The sequence below is a fragment of the Oryctolagus cuniculus genome, chromosome 4 (genome assembly GCF_051225735.1).
Source record: "Oryctolagus cuniculus isolate XC-2025 breed Fujian yellow rabbit chromosome 4, ASM5122573v1, whole genome shotgun sequence".
In the NCBI taxonomy this organism is placed as follows: Eukaryota; Metazoa; Chordata; class Mammalia; order Lagomorpha; family Leporidae; genus Oryctolagus; species Oryctolagus cuniculus.
Genome location: NC_142870.1, coordinates 112360156 through 112382751, shown reverse-complemented (window position 1 = coordinate 112382751; position 22596 = coordinate 112360156). Strand labels below are relative to the sequence as shown.

Sequence of the window (22596 nt, the reverse complement as noted above, 5' to 3'; positions counted from 1 at the left end):
GAACTCAAAATGGCTAAACAATGTCAAATACTCCAGAAGACAAAGTTCTTCAAAAGGGAGGAGCAAATCCTATCCACTATAAAAGCACTGTGGGAATCAAAGTGGATCCTATTCACACACACCTTGTACTATGAAAGACTCAATACATGTCCATAATTTTCCTTTATGACAACGATCACCAGCACATTAGACCACATTATGCATTTACTGTTAGGTCTTTCCTTGTCACTGTTGCAAATAACCAGTAACTACGTTGTTGTTGTTGTTGTTGTTGTTGTTGTTGTTTTAGTGGGAGGTGAAGGACCCCAAAAGCGGTGTCCTTTTGTGACGACCCCAGAAACACAGACTCCAGACCAGATGATGCAAAAAGCAGGAGGCAATTTTATTTCATTTGCGCAAATGGGCCCTCTGCTGGCCGCCGCAAGCAGCGGGGCAAGAGAGGAGCCCCGAACAATCATTTTACACAGTTTTTAAAGGGCAAAACCACAAAATTAACATACTATAGGGTGGCGTAAGTTCATTGGATAATTCTCAGCAACTGGCCTTATATGGCAGTTTGAAAGCGGTAATGTCAGTGGAAAAGTACTAGGTCAAAGGGGTACACCAGGGGAGGGGGTCGTTGGGGAAAGGAAGCGGGTTGCTACGTGCCTTACGTGCCTTGCGGTTTCTTTGTTAAGCTTGAGCAAGCACAGGGGAGGGGGCTTATGTGCATACCAGGATGTTCTGTCGCCCTTATCTCTGGGTAGTAGCTATCTGCTTTCTCTGTGAACTTAGTTTACTCCCCATTTTCCCAGGACTGTTTCTGGAATTGCTTGTCTCAGTTCCTGTTCTTTTTATTTTATTAAGGCCATTTTAATGGCGGCTCTTGGCCACTCCTTTCAGGAGGTAAAATAGTAAGGTTTATTAGGGAAGGGACATCCGTAAGGATGGATGGGCACCTGTCCAGACAGAGCCTGAGACTGAGAGGGTGCTCATTTGCTCAGACTTGGGGGGAGGGGACGGGAAGGAGCGAGGTTACACGGTTGAGTGGAGAGAGTACACCTGGCCAGACCAGGCGGGCAGCGCAGCAAAGAGGCAGAGGGCTGAGTGCGCAGTCCAGTTGAGGCTGGGGGTTTTTAAGGAGATGGGTCTTGCTTCCCCCCCTCTGCTCCTCTTGGAACAAAGGGCTTTTTGGATGTAAATAGAAAAACTTCTCTCTTGAAGGTCTGAAACAAAGGACTTTATGGATGCAAATGTTATCAGACGTGAGGAAGGGTGGGCAGGACCCCCTAGAGAATTGGGATCCAGAGCAGGGTGTTTGAAATGCAGATACTGGGCTGCACCTGGGAGGTTGTGGAAGATTTGTCAGGCAGAAGGGGTAACTACATTTGTACAACAGTTTTTTGTGCTCTACCATATTCATCTCTAGTAGATGATTTAAAAAATAATTGATTATGTCACTGGTACCAAATGCTTTCACTTACTGGTTTCACCAGAAGTCAAACTAATTGGCAGGATAAATACAAGGAATATTTTACTTCTGTTCAGCTCATTAATGTGTATCAGCTCAGGCTGGTCAGTTCTTCTCAAAACAGCAGTTAGGCTGACCCTATCACTGAGGGCCATATACAGAGAGGAGCAGATTGCAACGGCAGCCTTCCTGGGAGGGTGGCACAGCCTTTTTGTTCATCTTGTATGTGTGCACCTGAAACTTCTTATATTTTTGGCTCCCTATTTATTTTTTCTTGCTCCGAAAGGAGCTCAAATAAAATAAAAATTCTTAACTCTCAGGAAAGGGGTAAATAAATCACGTCCCAATCATGTAGAGAAAGATACAAAAAACAGAAGCAGATTGGGAATGGCATTTAATTTTTTAATCTATATTGGTAGCTTTATAACATTTGTTTTCATGAAAAAGAACTGGAGAATGTTAGAAGATCAGAAACTAATAAGAAATCACATATGGTGCTTTGAAAGATTTATCATTTTTTTATAGCTTTATTGACTATTACCAAGTTTCAATATGTTTCAAATAATTAAATACTGCAACTGGGACATTAAAAATACAAACAAATTTACCAAAATAATTGTATTCTGAATATTATGTACAATATAATACATTTTACATTACATAAAGGGTTTTTATACATAAAGGTAAGATTTGATTTATGATTATTGGAAACCCAAAATACACTTGAACAAAACATTCCTATGCATACATACACAATCGCTCAACTGGAATAACCAAAACCATACACAAGTGTGGTCATTAAAAAATAAAATTACACTCATACAATAAGGGTAGAAAATGAAATTTGTTTTTATTAATTTGAGAGTATTGCTGTAAAACCACACACATATGAATATATAACCCAATTCTATATATTCAAAAATCTTTATTCTGGAGACATAAATATGTCTCTATTTCAAGGTGAATTTTTGAATTTTAATTTTCTTTTAAGGGATTTATTGTAATTCATAATCATTAAAATGCCTTATACATACACAAAAAGCAGACCCAGTGCTAGCAAACAGGAAGATCATGAGAGAGTCGATCATATTTCCACATTTATATTTCACTATATAGTCTTGAAAAATAGTTCTATTAAATTGTGCAGTTTGATATGCCTTCATATTCATACTTGTTATCAAAGTGATTACATAGCGAATGAAGCATAGAGCTTAAAGGAGAAAAATATATTAGAGAATTAGATGCTGAAATGGATATCACTAGGTGCCTGCAGAGGAAAAAATATTGTGAATGGGTGCTCATGTAGAAACCACCACCCATACCCACTAAATTAGTTTTTAAACAAACCATCGGTCCTCCAGAAAGGTTAGTATACTGATGTGTCAAATCTTGTTTGAACACTGAAGTAGCTGATTAAGTCCAGGGTACTGCCACAGTGAGTTTTGGAACCATCTCACTTTCAAAGGCAATGGCTCTCAAGCAGAACAGCTGTGCTTTTCAGTAATGTTCACTGTTTTTCTAACTGTTCTGAACAATGTCAGAAACAGTCTTTACTGTGCAACAGAAATGGCCCTCCACCTGTATGCCACTGTGCCCACGGGTCTCATTCCAGAGCCACACACACTGGGGAAAATCCTATGAGAACTATACACAAAAATACAATTAGTAAACCAGCCATTCTCCTCTAAGTCTTTACAGCGTTTTACAGTACACTCCCTGTTGTGAAATCCTGTATCAAAGGCAAACAACAGAACTCCTGGAACCAGAAGCTAGAAAGGTGACAAGTCTAAACATATACAAAGTCCACGTTCTTTCCAACATGACAGAATCTATGAAAAATTAGATTCAGGGTGGAAGGTTTGCTTAATTGCTTCTCGTTCATGTTTAGCTTTTATATAAAAGAAACTCTACCCTAAGTTATCAAAATATATTCATATAAATGTATGAGCATTTCTAATACAAAAGTTAAAAAAAATTCTAAGTTCTCATTTTTTTGTAATTAAATATCCTAGAGTTCAGTAGGCAGGTTTCTTCTTGAGCAGCTTGAAAAGAATCCACGGGCTGAGCGCTGTCTGGAAATCGGACACAGCTACATTTCAGCTCTCCGGTGTGACTTCTCCGCAAGGGCAGCCCCGTCTTCCTCCTCTTCCTCCACCTCATAGTGTTCTTCTCGGCCTTTGGGGCGGTTGTCATCGCGCACGTCCTGTTCTTCTCCATCATTGTTTTTATCATCGGCCTTAAAAAGAAAAAAAGCCAAGAACTAGGGTGTAGGGTCAGTGATAAATATTCCCCCGTGATAAGGGTAGAAAGTTACTCATTTTGGACAAAGGAAACAAGTGAACAAGAACAGTCCTACCAGCAATAGTGGCACCGCCTCTCCTAAGCTTCATGTTGCTACAACCATTCCTAATTCCAGGGTTAAAGTCAGTCCCACCAAACGGTGTCCTTCCTCACTGGCACCCCCCAATTATACATGTATACATGTGTAAGCACCCACGCACACACACACACACAGGCACTTGGTAGAAATGTGCATCCGACACGTACGTTTTCTTCATTTTCACCATAGGTCTCTTCAGCATTATGCTCCAATTCTCTTTTTTTCTCTTCAGTCAAATCTTCCTGGACCTAAAATCACAGACACCATGTGATGCCTTCAACATTTAGACACTTGCAACAATGTATTCTGGTTTCCAAAAAACTTCATTAAAAGCAGCACAATTTTCACTAAAAATATTTGCAAAAGAAAAATGTTAAAAGTATGATTTTCTCTATTAGAAAGCAAAAAATGTGTAATAATCTAACATAACTAATTCTGTATTTAGGCCCTTGGTTTTGAATGTCTGATTTCTTTGACTAAAGGTCAATGCTCCTATGATAATGCTTGTGGGAATTCAGCTTATAAAATTAAACAGTTCCCTTTTCCAAATGGGAAAACTATAGAAATATAAAACTCTGGCAGAATGTAAGATCTGTGAAAGCAGGGATGGCCTATTTTATTCAGTTTGCTATTTCAATACCTTTATATATGCTAGGCACACTGGAACTGTTTCATTAATATTGCTAAATGAACATGTCTATGAATTAATACATAAATCAATGTAAAAATTTCTCCACTGTATAGGCATATAAAATAGACACCACTGCTCTATACAACATAGTAGAAAACTGATGTATCTATTCTATGTTTCAAAATAGATTTCTTTGGGTAAAATATCTAGAAAATAGAATACAATCTAATTTCCCCATGAAATAGTCTAATATAAATTGTCTCAAATTCTCATCTCTTTAGTGTTATAATATTTGTTTCAAGTTGTTTTCCTATATGAATATTATTATAGTTTCATTGATTCCAATCATGCATTTCAAAATGCAAATTAAAGAAAATATCTGAACATGGTTGCTAAATAATCTCTTAAATTACCAATCTCATATAAATATAGGGTAAATCATTTTCTAACTTGCAAAGGATTTTGAAAACCATACATACACCAAAAGTTCTAAGCCATTTGAAGATTTGTCAAAAAAAATTGCTGAATATCAGTTAAGCATAAGGTAGTATCCCACCGAAATGATCTTTTGTGATCATGGTTTAATAAACAATAAATTCTCTTGAATAACACATAAGTCACAGAACTTGGAGGTAGGGAGTGGGAGGGGTTATTGTTGAAAATCTGATAAATAGGGGGCTGGTGCTGTGGTGTAGTGGGTAAAGCTGCTGCCTGCAACGCTGGCATCCCGTTTGAGTGCTGGTTCATGTCCCAGCTGCTCCACTTCGATCCAGCTCCTGATAACGCACCTGGGACAGCAGCAGAGGATGGTGCAAGTGCTTGGGCCCCTGAATCTGCATGGGAGACCCAAAAGAAGCTCCTGGCTCCTGGATTCAGCCTAGCTCAGCCCCGGGGGTTGCAGCCATTTGGGAAGGGAACCAGTGGATGGAAGATGTCTGTTTCTCCCCAACCACCTTGACCCCAGTAACTCTTTCAATTAAATAAAATAAATCTTTTAAAAATAGAAAATCTGAAAAATGGGCAAAGGATGGAGAGGACTTCAAAAAGTTCATGGAAAATGGACTTAAAAGATAATTTGGTGTGGAAAAAAACTTGAAATCCATGTAGGTTTTTTTGTCTGCTTTTTCAAGAATTTTGTGAAGCCCAAAAAGGTAGTATAAATAAGGAGAAACAAGAAACAAATCTTGTATACTTGGATACTTCAAGGTATCCAGCCCAGGCAAGGTAAGAATAAGCTGCAGCCTCCCAGGTTTCCTGTGGACAAAACTTGGCCTCACATGGGCCCCAAAAATGCCCAAGAGAGAGCCAAGCCCCCCAAAACCTGTTAAAACCAGCTCGACTTCAGCTGAGTCTACAGCCCCTGACTACAGTGGTCCTGAGTAAATACAATTTGAGGACAGAGGCAGGAGCACCTCTTGCATTCACATTTCCTGCTGACAGGAGCTAATGACACCCTTGTCCCTCCCTGTGGCTGTGTGGTCCCTGAATCTCTGCTCTAAGTCACAGAATTCCACAGGCCGGTGGGGTGAAGACAATGCAGCACACATTTCAGACCACATCAAGCTCAGCCTAACTGAAACACCATTAAATTGCTGAAGGGCCCCTGTCTGTATGGATGAATAAAGGTATGTTTTCTGTAGCCTTCTGAGTGAAGGCAGGCTATTGGCAAAGACCCAACAACGTTTTAGTTGAGATTATGCAGTGTGATGGAAACGATGTACAAACCAGGGCTTGCGAAATTTTTCCTGTGGTTGCCAAATAGCAAGTATTTAGACTTTCTGGGCTATATGGTTCCAGTGGCAACCACCCAACACCACCAAGTAGCACAGAAACAGGCATAGACCTTATGTAAACAAACAGCCATGGCTGTGTCCAGCAACAGTTTACTGAAAAGAGCTGCAGCCTGGTTTTCCATCTCCTAACATATACTATGGAGTCAGACTTGGACCAGCATCTCGCCTTGTCAATGTTTCCTGGTATATAAACAGTAAGGTCAATTGTTTTTATTATGAAATTCTTCAGTAAAATGGACATTTTTACATTTGATTATTGTGTATAGCCCTTGCCTATATTTCTGAGGCAGTATGGTCTTTTTACTTGCTGAACTCTTTTTTTTTTTTTTGACAGGCAGAGTGGACAGTGAGAGAGAGAGACAGAGAGAAAGGTCTTCCTTTGCCGTTGGTTCACCCTCCAATGGCCGCCGCGGCCGGCGCGCTGCGGCCGGCGCACCGCGCTGATCCGATGGCAGGAGCCAGGAGCCAGGTGCTTTTCCTGGTCTCCCATGGAGTGCAGGGCCCAAGCACCTGGGCCATCCTCCACTGCACTCCCTGGCCACAGCAGAGGGCTGGCCTGGAAGAGGGGCAACCGGGACAGAATCCGGTGCCCCAACCGGGACTAGAACCCGGTGTGCCGGCGCCGCTAGGCGGAGGATTAGCCTAGTGAGCCGCGGCGCCGGCTGCTGAACTCTTTATTTAGTGGAGCAGTAAGCCTTTGACTATAATGCAAATTAAAAATAAGTCAAAAATTAGAAAGGAAAGAAAGCAAGGAAGGAAAGAAGCAAAAGAAAGAAAGGAATGAAGTATCATATTCTTAGAATTCTATCTATGAACCACACTGAATCTGTTCTCTTTATATTAATCATATTAACATGTGCATTGCTGAGAGTTGTACTGTAGTAATTATCATGCATTTGCCGAGACCCTGAGAGTCTAATGTATTAATAAATTCCTTTTTTTTAAAAAAATGGAAATCTTCAAGTATATGCTAATAAGGAAAATCTCTTAAGCTAATAGTCATTATCATGGTTCAAATGCTATCTCAATATTGCAACACTTGTGTTTTTTTCACTGAATTATTCTTGAAACTCGAGGACATTATGTAATTTCACCTCCCTATAGCACAGCGGAATGACTCACATTTCTGGATCTGTTCACTTCTTTATGGTATCACTTAATTCATTCCTCTAGCCCTCATATCTCCTGAAAGTAGAAGTTAGCTTAAAGGTTTAAATCAATTCAGGTTTAACATGTGACCTGTATTCACCTATTGAAAGCATCCATTTACAATTGGTGCTTACATTAATTGTCTTAATTAAGGGCTAAAAAAGTGATGACTTTCTAGTGCCATCATTCTTTCTGCATTCACTATTTCTATAAAGAACTCATTCATATCGACTGTACAGTATGCTTGGTCATGTCATCCGTGGGTGGGCCCTAACTACGGTTCCAACAATAAATAACAAGCTGTGTGACCTTGAAACATTTAATCTCTCTGAAGATCAAATTTCCTATCCGTAACATAAAGGGGTTGGGTGAAATCAATGATCTTTAATTTTATACATGTGTGGTTGGGGAAGTTCATGAGTCAGGAACCTTTTTAAGAGTCTGGTAAGAAGGCCAGCTCTCTGCTGTGGCCTGGGAAGGCAATGGAGGATGGTCCAAGTGCTTGGGTCCTGCACCCCATGGGAGACCAGGAGAAGCGCCTGGCTCCTGCCTTCGGATCAGCACGGTGCGCCGGCCACAGCGCACCGGTCACAGAGGCCATTGGAGGGTGAACCATAGGCAAAGGAAGACCTTTCTCTCTCTCTCTCTCTCTCTCTCACTGTCCACTCTGCCTGTCAAAAAAAAAAAAAAAAGAGTCTGGTAAGAAAATCTTCAGCCAATGGGCGGAGACAGAAAGCACTTCTCATGTAAGTTCAGAAGGTTAGACAGTGTTGTCTGCTCTAGCACTGTGTGTCTAAACAATGTACTCCTGAAACAGGGGGTGGCGGTGGTGCTTACAAAGAACTCTGATTTATAGGCCTCACAACAGATAAGACCAAAATCTCCATCAGGAAGATCCAAGGATTTGTTCTGGGTAGAAAATCTTCAAGATGACCCTTTGCCATGGCAAAAACTGAGAACCACTTCCTTGAGTAACAATGGATGTTGGGATAAAGATGCCGGCTATGAGATCATCACCCTCTTAATGAATCACTCTCCTTGGGATCTACTGTAGAAAATGTGGTTTGTTTACCATCTGTCAGTGGAGTCTTGGGATTTACATCCCTCTGTAGGGAACTCACAAATGGAATCTTTGTAATTATCTAGATGTACAGTCTCTTAGTCCTTACTTGTGTAATATATTCTTCACATTGAGGGCTAACGTAGAGAGACCACACCTTAAAAGGCATTATTAAATAGGACCAAGATGATCTGGAGCTCCTAAAGTATCTTTAAAATGTGCTCCGGCTAATAAACAGGAGGCAGCGGTTTTCCTGTCGCAATGCGGACGCGCCATCCTCCACCACTGCCTCTCCTGAGGATCCTGCTAACGCGGACCCAAGCTCTGTCACAGATTTTCCCAGGGCTGCTCCTCCTCACTCATTTTACCCCCCAAAATGTGGATTATAAATATGTCTTAGGCATTTTAGAAATGAGCCCTATGAGATGGGACAACGTTTAGTAAATGGCCAAAGCAAAACAAAACAGAACCTCTGGGTATGGAACTGGGCTGTGGCTCACTACCCTGTCTCTACATGCACAGACACATTTTTTTTTTTTTTTTTTAAGGCAGAGTGGACAGTGAGAGAGAGAGACAGAGAGAAAGGTCTTCCTTTGCCGTTGGTTCACCCTCCAATGGCCGCTGCGGCCGGCGCGCTGCGGCCAGTGCACTCCGCTGATCTGATGGCAGAAGCCAGGTGCTTCTCCTGGTCTCCCATGGGGTGCAGGGCCCAAACACTTGGGCCATCCTCCACTGCACTCCCTGGCCACAGCAGAGAGCTGGCCTGGAAGAGGGGCAACCAGAACAGAATCCAGTACTCCGACCGGGACTAGAACCTGGTGTGCTGGCGCCGCAAGGCGGAGGATTAGCCTATTGAGCCACAGCGCCGGCCCCAGACACCTTTCATTTATACACAGAAGGTGTTATGGGATGAGCCAGGAACCTGAAGGCTGAAGCCTTTGTGGCCAAGCATGCCAGGATCCAAAAACGCAGACAGGAGGTGGCAAAGGGAAGACCTTGGGAGCACTAGCTCGAGTGATGGGCATCCCTGCTTGCTGAGGACTTTCTGCCACAGGAAAAGATTCCTGACATGGTGACCCACAGGTCCCAAGTGAGTACGTGGCCAATGAAGATGAACAAAGGACCTTGTGTGGAGTCTCCCAAGCGTTCAGCTCAACATCTTTTCAGCCACACTGGGGAAATGAAAGCATACAGATTTTTCAAGCAGTCATTTCACCTATATATCTCTTGAACATTTAAATAATTTTAAAGTATACATAGCACTTTTTGGCAATGTCATAACTGGTGTGTCTGCACAAAGTTGGTAAAATAGGGGGCTGGTGTTGTGGAGTAGGAGGTAAAGCTGCTGCCTACAATGCCATCACCCCGTTTGGGCGCCAGTTCATGTCCTAGCTGCTCCACTTCCAAAGCAGCTCCCTTCTGATGTGCCTGGAAAACAATGGAAGATGGCTCAAGTTCTTGGGCTCCTGCACCCATGTAGGAGACCTGGATGGAATTCTAGGATCCTGGCTTTCAGCCTGGCTCAGCTCTGGCCATTTGCAGCCATTTGGGGATTTAAATTAGCAGATGGAAGATCTGTTTCTCTAACTCTGCTTTTCTTTTTTTTAATATATTATTTTTAATTAAAATAATTTTAGAGCAGTTTTAAGTTTATAGAAAAATTAAGTGGGAAGTACAGCAAGTTTCCACTCTCTTCTACCCATACAGACTATTCCATTATTTACAATGCATTAGTGAGGTACATTTGTTGCAACTGATGAACCAATATCAATATAGTATTACTAACTAAAATCCATAGTTACTCTTTAGGTTCATTCTTTGTGTAACTCTGCTTTTCAAATAAATAAAGAAATCTTTCTTTTAAAAACTGAGTAAAATAACTGGGTTGTAAGCAAAACAAGGAAGAGATCATGGTATGAATTCCTTTGACTCTATGGTCCCAAGCAACAAACAGAGAACACTTGTTAATAATCATTAAGAAAACCCTGCTGTACTAAGATATAAGAAGGCAAAGGCAGTGCAGGTTTCCTGAAACCACACTTACAGTGGCAGCTGGAGATTCAAACAACACAACAGGGGTTGATGGCGTGGCACAGGAGGTTACACAGAAACTTGAGACACCTGTATCAAATGCTGCAGTGCCTGGGATCAAGTCCCACCCTCACTTTTGATCCAGCTTCCAGCTAATGCACCCAGAGGCATCAAAGGATGGCCCAAGTACTTGGGTCCCTGACACCATGTGGGAAATCCATATGGAATTCCCAATTCTGGCTTTGACCTAGCTGAGCACTGGCTATTCTAGGCATTTGGGTAGTAAACCAGAGAATGGAAATGCTCTTTAAACATTCATTTCATTTATTTGAAAGACAGAGTTAGATAGAGAAGTAGAGGCAAAGCAAAAGAGAGAGGTCTTCCATCCGCTGGTTCACTCCCCAGATGGCTGCAATGGCTGGAGCTGAGTTGATCCAAAGCCAGGAGCCAGGAGCTTCTTCCAGGTCTCCCACACAGGTGCAGGGGCCCAAGGGCCATCCTCTGCTGCTTTCCCAGGTGCATTAGCAGGGAGCTGGATTGGAGGTGGAGCAGCTGGGACTCAAACCGGTGCCCCTGTGGGATGCCAGCACTGCAGGCTGGGGCTTTAACCCACTGTGCCACAGTGCCTACCTCAGAAGTGCTCTTCAAAAACAAGATAAATCAATGCACAGTTCCTCAGCATTTCATTGTTTTCAGAGTGCATCTCTCAGATACACATATGCTTATAAACAATACAGTCCACAATTCTACTTTATTTTCCCATTGCTGCAGTCTACAGAGAACTTCATCTCCAATCATCACTAGTGCCTGAATGGGATTTGTGCACCACTCTTCCTCGCTGGTCCGGGGAAGTTACATTGGGAAGAAGGAACACTCCCCAGGCTTGCACAGGCAACTCACCTGGCAACAGTTCTAACCCCAAGGGGTGGGTGGTATCCTGGAGCCTCTGCAAGAGAGACTTGGAAAGAGGGGGATCCAAACATTGTCACACTCACAAGAATTTGTAGGCAAAAACTAGGGAAAGGGGATCAGGACCTGGGGCCAGGTGCAGCCAGAGGGGAAGAACCCTGTCGGCTCAGCAGGCTAAAGGCACAGGAGGATGTTGAGTTCAGACTGTGCTGGGCCAGCACAGCTCCTCTGTGCCATCATCCTTTTTCCTTCTGTCTTGTCTCTCTGTCTTTTTTTTCTATCCCTGATCTCTCTTGGATCTCAGGACCTCCCTCCTCTACCTTAACTGATGATAACACACAAGTGAAAAAGAATCAGTAAATACTATTAAATTTTGATGTTGACCCTTCTGAATTTTTAAAAAGGCGGCAAGGTGAAAGCTTTCTGTCTAAATCCCTCAAAGATTTCTGATACCTGTCATAATGAAATAAGGTGATATTGGTCTAGACATCCTGCTACACAAGAGGCGCAGACCAATATCACTTTCTTGCCCGTTGTGTTAATATTCCAGGCTGCTGGTTTCTCTGATGCTCTCTTTCCGACAGAACAGCTCAGGTCTTGATGAATGGCAGACTGAGAAAGAGTGAGAATAAAAAGCTCAAGCCAGTGAGAGCCCACATGACCAGACATGTTGCCAGTGGCTGCAAAGGCCAGCATCCTTTCCTGCTTTCCTGGGACAAGCACGGATCATAGCACGAGCTGGGAGCGGCTGACAGGAGCAGCAAGCAGCAGAGAGCAGAGCTGGCGAAGGGAACCTGCACAAGGGCACAGCACACACTTCCTGTGGCGGGGACGTTCACGCTGTCACACGTCCATCCTCCCCCGACCTTCTCCTTAGGGACAAAGCCACACATTTGCATGACACCTGGCTTAGAACCAGCTCTGAACTGCAGCTTTACTTTGGGAGCTACTCCTGGTCCTCAGAGAGATTAAATAATGTGAGATCTGCACCTAATTTCTGTCATGTTCCCAAGGATCGCAGGTGTTCACCCAGCAGAGTCAGTGACAACAAACAGCAGCATTCCCTAGTTAACTACAGGAATGTGGCACCATGACAACACAGCATACACCTCATTAAACACAGTACAGTACGTATGAAGTCTACAATAGACAGTAAATTAAAATCAAATATTAAGGAATTCCATCCAAATACATTCTATTCAACTTACATATTTTCCCTTCTATTTATTGTCAAGTTCATTTAAGATACTGAATCTTTATGAACGAAGAGGCCAGAAAGCTAGGCGGTATCATGTGGGTTCCAAGAGACACTGCAGGGCATCCCTGTGAGGGAGGCACTGAGGAGAAAAAGCTACAGCGACCGTCCAGATTCCCTCAGTATGAAGAGCTCTGTTTACTGCCTTTCAAGAGCGAAAGAGACATGAGAGAAAGTTCTTACAAAAGATCACAGAACTCTAAGTGTGTCACGCCTGGAAAGCCCAATGCCTTCTCAATCCAAAATTCCTGGTGAGAACCAGAGAGATGGATTTTCTTACGTGGGTTTTTTTGTTGTCTTCTAACCAAATGTCTCTAGTGCCAAGGCCCATTTCTGCTTTAATCCACCTTTTCTGATCCTGTGTCAGCCTCTCTGAACCCTTCTACACAAGACACATCAAAGTGCCCCTGCTGAGGCTTATATAAGTTGCCAGCGGCAGACCGCGCCATTTCATCCGTCTGCTGCATTCCATCTTACTACCTCCTCTTCTCCCTCTTCCTGGTACTGCTCATCCACATTATCCTCTTGCTGGTCTGGATTTCCTGCCATCTGTTGAAACAAAAGGGGAGGCTCACGTTACTGCGTGTCATAGATGCCTGTCACAGTACTCTGGGACAAAAAGCAAGCATGCCACCTTATAAAGTGCACTTGCAGCACACCTGTGGCCAGGCAATGACAAACAACCTTCCTAACCCAAGGCCCAGGATGTCGTCACCCCCTCCCTGTGCGCAGGCGCATCAGTTCAGAGTGGCCTCTACCCCATCGTAGCGGCACTGCTCTGCCCTCTGCAGATTATGACTAACCTTTGGCATACACCAGGCTTTTGTCAAAACACCCAGGCTCGAGTGGCATCGGCTTACCCCCAGACGCTCCTCCATCTCTGCGTTCTCTCGCCTCTGACTGCGAGGCTTGTGCTCTTCATTTTCGTCTGGCAGGTTTTCTTCTCTCACTTGCTCAGCTTCCTCAAATTCATCTTCCCCTTGATTATTGGGGTCATCTGCTGGGTTTATCTCCTCTACAGCTGCCCTCTGTGAAATTTTAGTGGAAAGTAACCATCACTTCAAAACTAAGGATCAAGCTTAATTCCATTTGAAAGGCCACACGCTGGCGGAAGTTGAAACCATCCTTCACTGGATGGCTAAGATCTCTCCTTGCCAAGACTCACCAGAATCAGGCAGTCCAGTGCCAAAACATACAAGACTCTGCTTAATTTGTCAGAGGTCAAAGAATCAGAATGAAGTAGAGATACCACTTCTTTCCTGAAAATAATCCCAAAACTCTGCTCAACACTACTAATCCGAGTGACATGAATGCAACTGAGTGAACAGTAGGAAAAAATTGCTAAGAAACGTCAGCACACTACCTGGGATTAACTGATTAATTTAGATGGGCAAACAGCAACCCCCTTCATGCTAATGTTGATTTTTAGACAAACTTCCGTTCGGAAGCAATTTTTGACATGCAAGTAGGTAGACAGTAGTTGAAGATAAAGAAGCCTCACTCCAGAGAAGACTCAAGAGGAGGATCTGAAAAGGAGGCAAGACAAGGCTAACTTGGAAGCATACAGCGATTCCAGCATGGATCTAATTTCTCTACCAGCACAGCCCACCATGAAATAGAGAGATGCACCCCTGGCAAGGACCAGGAGATGAGCGGCCCAATCCTGGGCAGTATCTCCTGAACAGTATCCTCCCCTCAGCCAGCTCCCACGCAGTTCTCACTGACTCTGATCAGCTTTGGAGTTCTTTCAATTTTCCACTTCATCTCCCGAAGCACCTTCCAAATAGCACACATCCTCACCAGGATTCAGAGTTTAGAGCCTGAGATGCGCAGACACCGATGCTCACGATGAGCTTCCCCAGCCTCCCCCAGCTCACCAAAGGGCACTGACTAAAGCGGTACGTGGTCCCACAGGACAGGGCGGCCATGGAGTGGGATTCAGTCTCTGGCAGTGTTCTCTAGATAACAAGACGCTACTTAACTTCACCCAAGAGCCTTGAACATGTTCAAGAGCTCATTGCAGTCTCGGCTGATGCATTACCTGCACATCCCTGGACACAGACTTCACTCAAGTGCAAATGACACTCTTCTTAGGCAATGTAGAAAGTGACAAATCATCACCTTCATAGTCAACTCAGTCACTCCATGCTCTCTTGTCATATGGATTCCTTTTTGTGCGTTACCAAAAATATGTGTGGAAATAAAGGAACAATGTCATGTGTGCTCAGTTCATTAAAACGTAGACTAGCTCCAGTTTCAACAGTCTTATGTAAAAGTTAACAGGCACAGACAATACTAAGAGAAAATAAGCAGAGCTAGCAATCTCAAAGGAAAAGAAGGCACAGTGGAAAGGCCACTGTTTCCCAGTATGTTCCCCTGAAAAAAAAAATAAACAGACGACAGGAGAATAAAGGGTCATACATTCAAGTAATCAAAGCCTACGGCAGCTCAAGTGGCTGAAACCCTCAGCCCTTCCCCACCCCTTCTTGTTCCTCTCAGGTGCGTGCAGGCTTTTGCACACTTGTTCCCTGGAGTCATGGACTCTCTTGCTCTCCCAATATGCTCCTGCTATCTCTTGGTCTTTCTTGAAAACTATTCAGGGCTAGCTTCCTTGGTGCAGACATTACAAAGAATAATATGGGGACGGCAGGGAAATGTATTCTGCCACAGCTCAGGGAAAGTTAAGTGGAAAAGCCATTTGCATTAAGGGGGCATAAGCAGCTAGCAGGAAGAGTTTGTCGATGATGATGGAAGAAAGACACAGATCCTCCTTTCAGCTGCCTGGATCAGTATGAGCAGAGCCTAATGATAACCCAGACCGAATCTTATAAACATGGGGTTGATCGCTCAGCAAAAGATGACAAGAGAGTTAAAATAAGTTGTAAAAGTCATCTACACAAAACACAAGAGCAGACTCAACACCTGCTTGTCTCACTCCTAGGCAGGGCCGAGTTGAACTGGGGGTCTCAGTCATCTTTTGGAGAACACCATGGATGAGGTGGTTATTAGGTGTCAACCATTTATATTCAAATTTTCTATACCCAGGGAACCTGAACAACTCCTATCCTAACTCAAATCCCTTGTGCTTACTACATATTGACTAGAGAGTCAGGGGCTGTTGGGAAGCTTACAGAAAGCCACACGCAGACATCCCCCAAGCCTCAGGAGATGACTCAGCATGCTGCAGAGAGGTTTATTTTTCTTTCTCTGGGCCCCTCTCCAACTCCCACCTTTGCCTCTTCTCCTGCCACCTTCCAGAGTTCTGCATGTTACGATGCCCCTCAGTTTTCCTTTCCTACGGTTTGATTTTAATGACCTAAAAGCTGTCAGAGGGACAATACTTAGATTGCTGTTTTTTTCCCTAGAGCGTCCTCTAGTCACACCTTGTCACACACTTATGTGATGATTCACAGGTGAAACAAGCAAGCGTCATGATGCAAGCCACCTTGCCCCGTGCTGATGAAACACCAGCCACGTCTGGGGCCAGGCTCTGGTGTCAGGCCAGTGCGCTGGGCTTCTGTCCCACCTCGTGAGTTTCCAAGTGGAAGCACACTTACATCTGCCTCCAAATCAGGGTCGGCTTCCTGAGGTCCTTGCTCTCCAGGCTCCTGTCTGTTTCCTGGCTCTACCTCGGCTTCATCTTGGTGCGGGTTGTCTCTTTCGTAGGCTACAAATCAAAGGAAGAGAAATCAGTCCAAAACAAAGGACTCTTCCCTTTCAACTGCGGGCTTCGCCAGAGACCCTATCACCCAATCTCTCTCTCCTCCACCTTGGCTAACATAAGGCAAATGCTTTGGTGTTCTGAATAAAGTAAGAGCCTCTTCCCAGACTGTGTGTCTGAAGACAGGGGACGGGGGAGAGATCACACTTGAAGCAGAGGCTGCAGTTGTTCCCCGTGTGATGACAGAAAACAACAACCGTCAAAACGTTTTCAGGAAAGGAAAGCCCGGTGGATGGGGCATTTCTGAAATAATCCACTAGACTTAATATCAGAAGAAACTGCCAGGTTCCCAAAGAACTTCATAAACTTCTGTGAAGTGAAAGGGAGAACATCACCATCTGTGGGGCTCAAAAACAGATACACCTGATGAGTTCCCTGCCACCCTAACGAGGACACTGCCACGGCAGCCACGGCAGCCACGCCAGCCACGCCAGCCACGCCAGCATTCACCCTGGACAGCCGTTCGCTCGATGCTTTGTGAAAAACTTGTCAGATGAAGAGAATTACAAGGGCGTGCAAACACAACCACAAATTACTTTTTACAAGACCTAAGATACAAGAAGAAAGGTTAAATATACGCAAAGTATTTAGGCTTCAGAAAACCTCTTGGTAACAGGGTAAGTTACCATCAGGATGCAAGTGTGAGAAGGGATTTATTAAAGAAAGAAAGGAACAAATTGTTCCCTAGTCTTCCTGATAACAGAGCAAAAGAGCTTAAAGTGCCCCAAGGGAGACATAGGGAAAAGTATTTCCTGACTGTTATGGCCATAAACTATCACAACAAGCTATTGAGGGAGTTTGTGTCTCCACCTTCCCTTAGATCTTTTTAGAAAAGGATACACAGCCAAGTGTTAGTGGTGCCAAAGCGACAGTTATCTTCTACTTCTATTATCACAGTAAGCAATATTTGATAAATCATGCACTAGATGCTTACCACAAATGAAAGCTACTACTGACTTATTTTGAAAAAAAAAAAAAAAAAGAAGAAGACAATGATGAAAAGACTTCCAAGATAAAGAGAAAATGTAGCCATTTTCCCAAAGCATAGGGTAATTTGTTGGAAGTAACTACTTGGAATACAAAAAGCTTAAATTAAGGGGAAAATATTAGAGAGGAGAGAGGTTACCTTGGGCAATTTTCACTAAGTATGTACACAGTTTGCAAGAATTAATGAAAACACAACAACACAACTAGAACAGTAAGAGACAGCTGATTGACAAGTCTCCTTTGCACTTACTCAGGTATGCACACAGCACAGTAATATTACATAACACTGGCTCATTGATCTTGGGTAATATTACCAAGTAATCCTATTCACACGCCCATCATCTAAGAAGTCTCACCACCTCCTTCCTCTTCCTGGGTTGCCTGATCCTCCGCTCCTTGAACGATATCATTATCCATAGCATCATAGCGAGCCTGCTGCCTGCAAGGGACACAGACTTCATAAACTCAGTGACATAAATTACACGGCACAGTTTGACAACGGTCATTTATCTTTAAATACGGCAATGAACAAGATTCTTCAACATTTTTCAAAACCCACTAAAGTATTTAAAAATGTTAAAGTATCTTTTATACCACATCTTTTGACAATGAAATGAAATAAAGTTACCCGCAAGCCTGCCCAATGATTCAGAGACCAAAACTATCATTTATAAACAGGAAACAAATATGGACTTTTTTTAAAAAAAATTTGCCATTTAAGTCTGAGCTCAGCAGGACTTGGGGTAGCTGACCTGCCTCAGCCACCTCAGCTGCACAAGCCCAACAACTCCATAGCTCACAAACCCACAGAGCAGGTAGAGGGGAGGCTACCGGAGCTGCTCCTGGCGCTGCTGCAAGCCGTCTTCATGCTCGGTCTGCCTCTGCCGAGCTCTCTCTCTGGCCAGAAGCAGCTGCTGCTGCTGCTGCTGCTGCTGCTGCTGCCGCTGGCGCAACAAGTGTTCCTGCAGCCTCTGCTGGTGCAGGGCTTCCTGGTGCTCCCGCAGCTGCTGGGCCTCCTCCGCCTGCTGCGCCGCCAGCCTCCGCTGCTCCAGCTGCTCCTCATACGGGGATCGCACTCTGGTCCTGGCCTGGGCTGATGGATACACCTGGGGCAAAGAGGTGTCAGCTCTAACCCAGCCCAAGGGTTCAGCTCCTCCGATTTCCCTTTCACTCACTTCTCGGGACGACCTCAAGAGGAAGGGTCGGTTTATTAACATCGATGGGTCAGGTAGGCTGTGATTACCCATAAAGTCCAAGAATTCCTATTTCCCACCTTCTCTGAATCACTCCTGGCTTCTTTTCACAGCTGGTCTTCCCAAATGACTACCATTAAGGCAGACTTTCAGTGTGTTCCCGCTCAAATGGAACAGGGGCCAGAGAATAAACCGATTTCCAGCTGTAATTCAATTCCTGCTCACAAGGCTTTGAGGCAGGCGGGCACTCAGTAACCTCACAGTAACGGGGCGGTTTGTGAGCTGAAGCAGCGACTGTGGTTTTCTCCATGAAGAGTGACAGACAGGCATGTTAAAGCAATGTACTTGTATCTACCATTCTCGGGCTGCGCCCAGCCCACCAAGTCCCCACAAGGCACGTTCCAGAGAACGTCAACGGAAGAGCAGAGGACCAGTTTTCGTCAAAGAAATGAAGCCTGGGTGAGAACACAGCACCTTCTGATTAAAAGTAAATCTGGCAAAGCAGACAAGCTCTTCAAGCTGCTGCCCATCAAGCACTCACTGCCCTCCCCCCGGCCCTTCACACCAAGCCACCTGACGTCTCAAGTAGCTTCAAGTCTCAGAAACTCTGAGGCCAAGAGCAGGTGCTTAACCTAGTGGTTAAGACACTTGCACCCCAAATCAGAGCACCTGGGTTTGATAGCTGTCCCTAGCTCTTGAGTTCAGCCTCCTATTAATGCACACCTGAGAGAGGCTGGTGTTGTGGTCCAGTGGATTAAGCCACTGCCTGCGACACCAGCATTCCTAATGGGCACTAGTTTGAGACCCAGATGCTCTACTTCCAATCCAGTTCCCTGCTCATGGCCAGAGAAATGCAGCAGAAGATGGCCCAAGTGCTTGAACCCCTGCACTAATATGGGAGACCTAGATGAAGCTCCTGGCTCCAGGCTCCAGCCCAGCTCAGCCTCCACCATTGTGACCACTTAAGGAGTTAATCACCAGATGCAAGATTCTCTCTCACTCTCTCTGCCTCTCCTTGTCTCTCTGTAACCCTGCCTTTCAAATAAATAAATACATCTTTTAAAAAGAAAAAGGGCACACCCCAGGCAACAGTAGTGGTGGCTTAGGTAACTGAGTCCCTGCCACCCACATGGGAGACCTGGATTGAGTTCCCAGCTTGGGCATCTGGGGAGTTAGCCAGTGGATGAGAGCTCTTTCCATCTGTTTCTCTGTTTCTCAAGTAAGTAAATTAAAAAATAAATAAACCTGAAGAAGGTATGACGATCAAGGAAAAGAAAATCTGAAGCCAAGCAAACTTCCATGTCTTGGAGGCTGACGCTGTGCTGCAGCAGGTTAAAGCCCTGGCCTGCAGCACTGGTATCCCCTATGGGTGCCGTTTTGAGTTCTGGCTGCTCCAATTCTGATCCAGCTCCCTGCCGATGTGCCTGGGAAAGCAGCTAAAGAAGACCCAAGTCCCTGGGCCCCTGCACCCACGTGGGAGACCTGGCAGGAGCTCCTAGTTTCGGACTGGCTCAGCTCTGGCTGTCACAGCTATTTGGGGAGTGAACCAGCGGATGGAAGACCTCTTTCTCTCTGTCTCTACCTCTCTCTCTAACACTTCCAAATAAATATAAGAAATCTTAAAAGAAGAAACAAGGCTTGCGAGGTCTAACCACAGGTGACTGGCACCCATGTGAAGGCCTAGAGACCCACTGTTGGGCCTCACCTTAGAGACAGAAGAAAAGAAACTGGCTGCACTCAGCATTGGTTCCAGTGCCTCTGAAGTACTGATTATAAAATCGGTGGCTTTTTTTAAGGAATGACAACGTCTGGTCTATGTTTCTGAGGGGTACTCAGTACATGGAGCCTCAACAGACTGGCTGAACATATCCAATTGGCAGAATGTTCCTCCCTAAAAAGATCACCTCAAAGATGAGCAGGCCACAGTCAACACAATGAGACAGTGAATGAACAGAAAAAGAGGCCTTTGGGCATAGAAAATGAGACCCTTCTCCAACTCAAAGATGCTCAAGAGGGGACTTGAGTGCATAGTGGGAAGGTGGCCAGGCAGGTGCTCCCAGGATCTAAGGCGTTAGTGCCCCACCGATAAAGGGAAGAACATGTTAATATCCCAGCCCTGCTTTCTCATGCCAGCCAGCTTGCTGAGGTTCGCAAGCGGCTGCACCGTGAATGCTACCACAGTGAAATCACACTTCTTTGTTTGGAGCTCATGATATAAGGGGAGGCGTTTTCCTTCCGTCACTACCCATGGAGTCCCATTCCCCACACACTGTACCTCCGCGTGAGCACGCCCCTCCTGAAGGCCGGCTGCTTCCTGTGGTGCACGCTGTTCTCTCCACGCCTGGCCCTGCTCCTCTGGTGCTGGGTCGTGTTCCTCCTCCAGGTGCTCCGCCTGCCCGACCTGCTCCATCTCCTCCTCTGCCAGGGCCTTTCTGTGCTCCTCTTCCACCCCGTGCTCCTCAGCCTCTCTGCGCTCCGCTTCTTGCTGGTTGGGCTCTGCAGGGGCCTGACGTTCTGCCTCCCTCTGGGTGGGAGAAGAGTCCGTGTCGTCTCTTCTTCCAGGAATTGCTTGCTGCTTCAGCCACACGTCATTATGTCGAGACACCTAGGCCAAGCACACCAATGGGAATGACACTCTTATTTCAAAAGTACCAACATCATGTCTTTTCTTTACAGCCACACCTGGGGGGCTACATCAGCAGCAAAATCCTAGCATCTAGAAATATATAGAGGGGTCAGTGTTGTGGTGTAGCAGGTTAAGCCACCATCTGCAATGTTGGCATCTCATATAGGGGCTGGTTCAAATCCCAGCTGTTCCACTTCCAATTCAACTCCCTTATAATGCACCTGGGAAAGCAATGGAAGACAGCCCATGTCCTTGGGCCTCTGAACCCATGGAGGAGACCTGGATGGAGTTCCAGGCTCTTGATTTTGACCTGGCAAGGCCTGCAATGAGTACTCAATGAGCAGATGGAAGACATCTCTCTCTCTCTCTCTCTCTCTCTATCTCTATTTCTCCTTCTTTGTGTTTAACTGCCTTTCAAACAGATAAATTTAAATATTTTTAATTAAAAAATAAATACATAGAGTCCTGTTTTAAAAATATGGTTGCAGGGGCTGGAGCTGTGGCGTAGTACGTTAAGCCTCCTTCTGAGGTGCTGGCATCCCCTATGAGCACCAGTTCCTGTCCCGGCTGTTCTTTTTCCTATCCAGCTCTCTATTAATGGCCTGGGAGGGCAGTGGACGATCCCCCAAGTGTTTGGGCCCCTGCACCCACGCGACAGACACGGAAGAAGTTCTGGCTCCTGGCTTCATACCAGCCCAACTGTGGCTGATGTGGCCACTTGGGGAGTGAAGCAGTGGATGAAAGACTTCTCTGTCTCTTCCTCTCTCTGTCTGTAACTCTGCCTCTCAAAGAAGTAAGTGGAATCACTTAGTTTTTATTATATAATCTTACCCCTAATGTAGTATTAATGTAGGCAAAAATTTCATCTTAGAAAGAATTCAGAGGCAGGCATTTAGCCTAGAAGTTAAGAAGCCCACATTGCACATTGGAGTGCCTGGGTTCAATCCTGGCTATGACTCCTGACTCCAGCTTCCTACACACTGGGAGGCTGTGGTAATGACTCAAGTAACTGGGCTCCTGCCACCTATGTGGGAGGCACCCATTGAGTTCCCACCTTCTGGCTCTTACCAGCCCCGCCCTGACCATTGTAGACATGGGGAGTGAACCCTCTCAAACTGATTTTTTTTTAAAAAAAGATTTTATTTTATTTTATTTAAGAGGTAGAGTTACAGACAGTGAGAGGGAAAGACAGAGAGAAAGGTCTTTCTTCCGTTGGTTCACTCCCCAGATGGCTGCAACGGCTGGAGCTGCGCCGATCCAAAGCCAGGAACCAGGTGCTTCCTCCAGGTCTCCCACCCGGGTGCAGGGGCCCAAGCACTTGGGTCATCTTCCACTGCTTTCCCAGGCCACAGCAGAGAGCTGGATTGGAAGAGGAGCAGCTGGGACTAGAACCAGCGCTTATATGGGATGC

The 22596-nt window shown here is 44.9% G+C and overlaps 1 protein-coding gene across 8 annotated transcripts in view; it reads right to left on the bottom strand.

Annotated features, from left to right (window-relative positions):
• Positions 1-1957: 1957 nt before the first annotated feature.
• The window catches only part of GOLIM4 (golgi integral membrane protein 4), an 88312-nt gene continuing 67673 nt past the window's right edge, over positions 1958-22596 (bottom strand). For 2 of the 8 annotated variants that reach the window (XM_017346894.4, XM_017346895.4), the window contains 8 exons: positions 20835-21164; positions 18198-18472; positions 17723-17805; positions 16216-16325; positions 13519-13686; positions 13139-13207; positions 3998-4078; positions 1958-3686 (listed from right to left, as the gene is read on the bottom strand). In XM_017346894.4, the coding sequence (XP_017202383.4) occupies positions 3540-3686; positions 3998-4078; positions 13139-13207; positions 13519-13686; positions 16216-16325; positions 17723-17805; positions 18198-18472; positions 20835-21164 (1263 nt within the window). In that variant the 3' untranslated portion in view covers positions 1958-3539. Of the gene's footprint in view, positions 3687-3997; positions 4079-13138; positions 13208-13518; positions 13687-16215; positions 16326-17722; positions 17806-18197; positions 18473-20834; positions 21167-22596 lie in introns of all 8 variants that reach the window. The other 6 variants (XM_008266447.5, XM_017346896.4, XM_017346897.4 and 3 more) reach the window with 4 other exon arrangements.